The 7,823-nt window shown below is 48.4% G+C and overlaps 1 protein-coding gene across 1 annotated transcript; it reads right to left on the minus strand.

Moving 5' to 3' along the window:
• Window positions 1-315: 315 nt before the first annotated feature.
• Window positions 316-2,592, minus strand: LRRN1 (leucine rich repeat neuronal 1; the record flags this gene model as incomplete). The annotated part of the gene is made up of 1 exon (XM_084247847.1): window positions 316-2,592. One exon carries the CDS (start codon window positions 2,590-2,592, stop codon window positions 418-420), a length of 2,175 nt encoding a protein of 724 aa, XP_084103973.1. The 3' UTR covers window positions 316-417.
• Window positions 2,593-7,823: the final 5,231 nt, after the last annotated feature.

Consider the following 7,823-nt stretch of genomic DNA (forward strand, 5'->3'; position numbering starts at 1 on the left):
AGCTCTTCGGGGACACGGGGCCTCCCACAGATGGCTTCAGAAGGGGGGGCTCTTGCTACTGGTGAAAGCACAGGGGCCCCGGCCTGCCAGTCATCATTTTATTGAGCATTGTAGTTAGAACAGCATTATTGAGTTTAGCACAACAACTAAAACAAAATAATAGGAATAAGAATAATATAATAATCATAATCATGATAAGAATAAAAACCAAACACGGCCGGAGCAGGCGCCACCGCCAGCCGTGTCGAGTCCTTGCGATACGCTATACTAAAAAAATCTGAAATATCCACCCGTCCTCTCCGCTCTGCCACAAACCAGCAAAGTCAAAAATACGCAAGTCTTCCCCTTGTTACTTTTGCAGAATAAAGCAAAAACGTCTTTGTGCTCCTTACTACCAGAAGCGAAATAGCCACCGGGTCACCACATGTAGTAGCTTCTGGATGTGTCCACCTGTGTGGGCTTGGGGTCTGCGGGGCCCTCTTTGTCCTTCTCGCTGTCGCCCTCCCAGAGGTTAATGAGGGGCGGGTAAAGCTCATTCAGCGGGATCGAGGAGGTCTTTTGCATATACTTTTTTAAAGAGTGGTGGTAGTTTTTCCTCTTAACCCTCTTGGCGGTGTACACAGCGATGGAGGCGAGGCTGACGACCGCGAACATGGACCCCATCACCGCGGCCAGGGCCGTGCTGGTCTCCTGGTCAGACACGTCCAGGGCGAAGGCGGCGTTTTTGGTGGTGACGTTCACACAGGACTTCTGAGTCTGCTGGTGAATGTTGGACACAGTGAGACACACTTCGTAGTCCGTGGAAGGCTGCAGGTGCGTGAGGTTGTACTCGTGCACGTCCACCGGGACCCTGGCCGTGTAGGTGATGTGGGGGTTGTCGATCTTCATGGTGGCCGACGACCACTTCAAGTTTGACGTCATGACGTTCGAACTCACCTTCCAGGACACCAGGATAGAGTGCGATTCTGTCTGCTTGACGTAGATCTTCAGCACCTGGGCGCCATCCAGAAGCGTCCCGTTGACCTTCACTGTTACCACGCGCGTGTCCGCCCCTTCGACATTCTGGGCGACGCAGGTGTATCTCCCCGAGTCTTCGATCTGGATGCTGGTTATTTCCAAGGTGCCTTCGCCACTCAGCTTGTACTTCTCTGAAAGCAGGTCCACGGTTATCTTCCTGCCCAGGGGCGTGACCCAGTAGATGTCAGGTTCCGGCTCGGCCATGGCCCGGCAGTCCAGGAAGACAGTGGTGCCGATCTCCGTGTTCAGATGGTTCGGGAACGTGTCATGAGCGATCATGGGGAGGCACTGCTCGCTCGAGTCCTGGGTCAGCACCTCCCTGACCGGGTGCCCGCGGTACTCGGGCGGCGTGGCGCAGTGCATGGACAGGGGCTCCATGAAGCGGATGTTGGTCTTGTTGGAGTTGACCCAGTGGATGACACAGTCGCAGCGCAGTGGGTTGCTGTGGATGCTGATCTCACGCAGGTTGGGGAGGGACTCCACCGTCTTCTGGTAGACGGCGTTCAAGGCGTTGTTGTTCAACATCAAGCTCTCCAGGGCAGGGACGCTTCGAAAAGCCGCGCGGTGGATGTAGGAGAGCTTGGGGTTGTTGGTGGCCTCCAGCTTGGTGAGCTCGGGCAGGTTGTCCAGGGCATAGCGGTCCACGGACACCAGCTCCCCCATGTTGTTGATGCCCAGTTCCTTTAACCGGAGCATGTTTTTGAAGTCCCCTTCTTGGATTTTGTGGATGGGGTTTTTGTTAAGGTCCAAGAATTTCAAATTGGGGACTTTTTGCAGGGCAAGTTGAGGGACTTTGACCAATTTGTTGTCATAAAATGACAGGCTCTCGAGGCTGTCCAGGCCCACCAAGGCATTTCCAGGAATGTCCGTGAGGTACATCCCCGCCAAAACCAAGCTTCTCAGATTCGAGAGGGGCCTGAAGTTCATGTCCAGAATGCCGATCACGGGGTTCTCCCCAATCATGAGGATTTCCAGGTTGGGTGTTGAGTCAAACCAGCGACTGTCAATAACCTTCAACCGGTTGGAGTTGAGGTGGAGCCTTAGGAGGTTTTTTAAGCCCGAGAAAGCGTTTGCAGAGATAGTGCTGATCTGGTTATGGTTGATGTAGAGTTCTTGCAGGTTGCTGAGGTCCTGTAGACAGTGGTCAGTCATCTCCGTGATCTGATTCTCCTCCAGATGCAGGGTGGTGAGCTGGGTCAAGTTGGCCAGCCCCACCTCCTTAATGTTTGTAAAGTTGTTCTGGGAGAAGTCTAGCTCGGTCAGGTTGAAGAGCTGCTGAAGCTCGTCCACGGTCTTGGCGATGTTGTTGCTCTGTAAGAGCAGCACCTGGGTGTCGCTGGAGAGGTTGCTGGGGATCCTCGTCAAGCGGAGATCGTTGCAGTCCACGGTGGCGGCTTCTCTGTATGTCGACTGCGGGGTGAACCAGGGCCTGATCTCACACACGCAGAGCTGTGGGCACTCGCTGTTCTGCAGGGAAGACCCAGTCAACGAGGTCACGAGCAGGCCCAGCGCCAGCCGGTAAGCGACTAAGACGAAGCTCATCCTCGCTACGCCAGCTTGCTGAGCAGGCCCCATCCCTGATGCCCCGGACAGCAGCGAAGGGCGAACACCGGGTAGGGCCTGTGGGGGCGCACCCGCCGAGCAGGGTCTCAGGCACGATGTGCTGTATAGGATCCCGGCGTCAGGAGGACGTTTTCCTGGACTCCTCAAGAGGCAGGACACGCCTGGGCGCCTTGACCCTGCCTCTCAGTGCCAGACATGTCCACAGCGCAGAGACCCGAGAGCACTTCCGTCCAACAAGCGGGGAGATGGGCCTGCAAGTGAGATCAGGACAGGTGTTAGGTTGCTCCGTGCTTTTCTACTAAAAAGGCATAATCACTTACAAATCCATTAACAGAATTTCGAAATGACTAGGACTTTCACAGAGCAGTGCACTTGTATTTGCATCCAACTCACTACATACACTAAAACGTGTTACCATTTTCACAGTTGGACTGCTTTGTATATTTGGGTAAAATCACTGAACACACCACACACACCACACACCCACACCATACCACACACACACCCCCCTCACACCACACACACAGTACATCCACATACCCTGGGAACATTCAGAAAAGCCCACAGGCGAACTTCAGAAACTACATATATTTATTGTAGTAGGAAAAACCCAAAAGGTTATTCTTTGTACAAACAAAACCTAAAAAACAGTTTGTTGAGCTAGAAAAGTATTATTGAAGACTGCAATTCATTATGAGTTATTTATATTTTAATGAATACCTCATTTATTTCTCAGGAATTCTCTTTTCCAAGAAGGTACAACCTATAGACATAGTGAATGCTTTTCTAGCTCAATTATATTATAAAAAAACTAACACAAACACAAAAGGAAAACTGACATCAGTCTTTCTTATGGTCCAATAACCACTTCCGATCTTTACCAAATAAGCTAGTAAAGGGCTCTGCCCCACACCGTAGTTTTTCATTAAACACACACTTGTGCCTGTGTGTGGCCATGTGTCTCACATGCCCAGTTCCTCCGTCTCACGACAGTTATTTGCCATTGAATAGTCATTGACCATCGGTACGTTTCTCTAACCTCTTGAGGCCGAGGTCTCAGATTCTTCAAGTATAAAACAGGGCCGGTCATAAAAGCACCTCTTTCATAGGGTTATTGAGAGAATTAAAGGCTTCTGCAGAAAGCAGTTAGTGTAGTGGCTGGCAGACATAAAATGCTCATAAAAGTTAATGTATTATCCCCTTGTATTTCTCACCCATTTCAGTTTTAGCTCGAGTAGTTTCAGGAGGACAAGTGAAAGGAAGGTGGGATATTTGATTTCATTCAGCCGTCGTGTGTTGATTTTTATTAGGTCTTCTGAGGTCAAATAGGTATTGTCCACCTGCTTGCAAACATGATATTAATAGTTAACGGTTCTAGTTTTCTGGATCCCAGTCACATGTAGAAAGGCTGTAATATGCATCCGATGTCTGTCTTTTCCAAGACTAGACCCATCACTTGCTAAGGTATTAAAAGTAGTTCTAGTCTCTGCATTTGTCCCGCTGCAATGCACTGCATGCAGGTGCTGAGGGGACTTCAGTGACTAGTGTTTTCTTCATTCTTACAGCTTATAAAGATTCGACAAAATAGAGCATATCATGTGTGTGAGGCCTCGTGGCCAACAAAGAGCAGACGCTCAATCCAGATTGTCTAACATAGCAATCCTAGATACTGCCAAGCATGGTCACCCTGTGACTGACCACCAGAGAGCCAGTCCTGAAGTTCTAGTGCTGGTCATGTGTTCGTAGGAAAAAAGAAAAGCCCTGTATTTTGTTTCCTTGTTTTACAAAACACACAAACCAAGTTACTGGTCTAACGATATAAAATTTAAAAAAACCATCCAGTGCAGAGCCAGCGAGCTGGAGGAGGAGAGGGGCCAGGGCCGGGGCCAGCGCTGGAGGCCGCCTGTTCTCCCTGGGGAGGAAACACGTGTGTTCTTTTCCCCCGTGTGGCTAGCTCGCCAGGTATCATCTGCATGTTAGGAAATCACCTGATTCTGACTTTCATCAGAAAATTTCATAAACTTAAAACATACTTTGGGGAATAACATTTACAAATGTTACTAACGCCACAAACATTCCACTCTTTGTATTTCCATTTCGAGTAATCCTAAAACAGATGCAATGACCACGATGAATGTTCAGAAACACTTAGGAAAATTCCTGCCACAGATTACTCCTTGATCTTGATTGAAAATAGAAAAGCAAAAGAATAAATCTACCTTTCACAACTCTGAGATGAGTTCAACCAATTTAATGTTCCGATGGAGTTTAACCAAACATGGCAGGAAGTAAAATGTGTATTAAAATCACGTGAGCCTCCCAAAACAGATACTGCCACTGAAAAACATCCTTTATGGGGCCACACTTTGAATACTGTCATGAATAATGCCTCCATTTTACTTTTAAATGCTATGATTTGATAACAAGTGTTCAAGTAAAAGGAAGAACTTAAGTGATTAAACTTAGTGAGGAAGGCATGAAATGGAATCTCAAGGAACCCTCAATAGCCAGAACGACTCTGAAAGGAACCAAGTTGGAGACTCCCCAACTTCAAAACATACTATATCGTAGCAGTCTGTCGGTGACATGGTGTTGGCATAAAGACAGACATACAGACCGAGGGGGCAGAAAGCTCTGAAATAAACCCTTCTGTTTGTGATCAACTGGCCTTTGACAAGACTGACAAACTAAAAGAATTGTCTGTTCAACAAATGTGCGATACTCACATACGAAAGAATGGATCCATAGCACACCTACACCAGTTACAAGTTACTCCAAGTGGATTAAAGACCTGAATTAGATTAAGGTCTAATCTTCATCTGTATTAAGAGCAAGAACTAGAAAATTAGGAGGAAACATAGGAGAAAAGTTCAGAACATTGCGCCTGGCCATGATTTCTAGCACAGACACCCATAGCACAGGCAGCAAAAGCAGACGCAGACATGAGGGACTACATCACACTTTAAAGGTCACGTCTGCATAGCAAGGGAAACAAACAATAGGGTGAAAGGACAATCTAGAGAACAGGAAAAATAATCTGCAAACCACGTATCTAGGAGAGGTTTAGTGTCCAAAACATACAAGGAATTCCTACAGTACAGCAAGAAAATCCCAAATAATCTGACTAAACAATGGGCAAAAGATTTGCCCTAAATAATGGGCAAAAGATTTAAACAGACATTTCTTCAAAGAAGCATGGCCAATAGGAAAAGAAGCTCAACATCTAGAGAATCGTGGATCAAACCACAGAGAGAGATACGTCCTCACGCGCTCGGGGATGGCGACCATCAGAAGAGCAGAAAATCACAGGTGCGACAAGGCTGTGGAGAGACTGGAACTGTGCACGGAGCTCCTCAAAAAAATCAAAAACTGAATTACCACTGACTCAGCAATTCCAATTCCAGGTGCACACTGAAAAGAATTCAAAGCAGAATCTTCACGAGATATTCGCACTGGAAATTATAGCCCTGCTCATGGTAACCAAGGAGCAGAAGCAACTCCTTTGTCCACGAGTGGACGAATGATAAAGCAAAACGTGGCCTGTGCATAAAGCGGAATATCATTCAGCCTTTTAGAAGAAGGACGCCTTGTCACAACGACAGTGTGAACCTTGGGGTGCTCCCCCAGGTGAGGTCAGCCAGTTACGGGGGAAAGGCTGCGTGATTATACCAGAGGAAGTGTCCAAAGTAATCAGTCATCGAAACAAAGTTGAAAGGTGGATAGGAAGGGCTGTGGGCGCGGGGAGAGGAAATGCTGCATGGCGTCAGCTTTGCAAGCGCCACAGTTGGAGAGCCCTGGCGTGCCGCTGCACCTGTACACTGGACGTGGACGCTGGCAAGTTCGATGTCAGAGTTTTTTTGGTCATAATAAAAAAGTAAATCCATGGTAATTTGGGCTGACTTTTATCACACACATACTGTCTAAAAGTCTGCACCAAACGAAAAATGGCCAGTGGAGATTTTAAAAAGTGAAACGGCTCTGTTCTCGCGCTGGCTGGACCAGGTCCGCTGTTGCCAGCACGGCGTCCCACAAACAAGGCTGGCAGTTTAAAACAGTCCCCTCAACACCAAGCGTGACCTAGGAGGACCAGGATTGGCAAGGGGTATGTTTCAGAGAATCCACCAGCAACCGTATAATCAGGTGCACTGCTTTTCCCAGCAAGAGGAGTTTGGTACACTCTGCTCAGATATACAGTTCCCGAGGGAGAGACCCTCGTAGCCCTCCCCAACCCGTTCTCCTCATGGAGTCAGGTCCGAGTGGGTGTCAGCGCAACAGCCCTCAGGACTGGTAGAGCTCTGGGCTGAGATCCTCCTCCTGGGCATTAAACTCCCATATGGTTGTACAAAAGAAACAAACAGGACGTGCCGGTCACGTGACCTCCAGTTGTAGGGACACCCCGAGTTCTCAGCGGGTAGTAGGAGCCCTGCCCTGTGGGATCAGGGGAGCTGAATTCAGACTGCAACTTGCTCACTTACTAGATATTTCCTTGTACAAACTGTCAGTGCTGTGGGCCTCCGTTTCCATAGCGAGCGTGAGCGCTAACACTGTCTACATATGCCTTCTGTGAAAGTGCCACTAAATAAAGCAACCCCCGTCCAGTGTCCAGCCCGGAGTCTGGAAGCATCCAGCACACAGGGCCCTTGCAGACACTCGCTGGCCACAGAATTCCTCTCACCTTGCAGGCCTTTGGGGAGGTGACAGGGAGCAGACTTTTCATTTTTAATTTTTTTCCCACTTTACTTTCATCACATTTTAAAATATTTATTTTTAACTGCAGTAGTGGTAGTCTCCCTCCCCACCCCCACCACAATCAGATGCGCTCCTCCGAAGCACCTGTCACCAGCCACCCGGCACCAGCCACCCAGTCCACCACCAGCGTCCACTGTTAAATGAGCAAAAGCTTTTAAAGACCCTTAGGTACGGGTAAGACAAGTGGATATTATTTACCATTCTTAATATATTTTCCAACCAGTATTGGTGGATTTAGCAGTATTAGAAATCCAGAGAACAGAAGTTGCACGAGGGCTAAATCAAAGCCGCGTGCAGGCAAGCAATGGTGAAAGACAAATCTCCCTCCTGGAAACGACCCTCTCACAGACACTGTCGTCATAGCAAGGAACAGCGCCCCAGCAAACAGGAAGAACAGAACAGTGCCTTCACAGGGCCTGTGCCTGTGTGTGCGTTCTCTTTGGAGGCCAAGTTCATACCATGTGCCCGACGTTCAGGAAAATCCCTCTTAGCTC

Source organism: Talpa europaea (assembly GCF_964194135.1).
Source record: "Talpa europaea genome assembly, chromosome: 11".
Taxonomy (NCBI): Eukaryota; Metazoa; Chordata; class Mammalia; order Eulipotyphla; family Talpidae; genus Talpa; species Talpa europaea.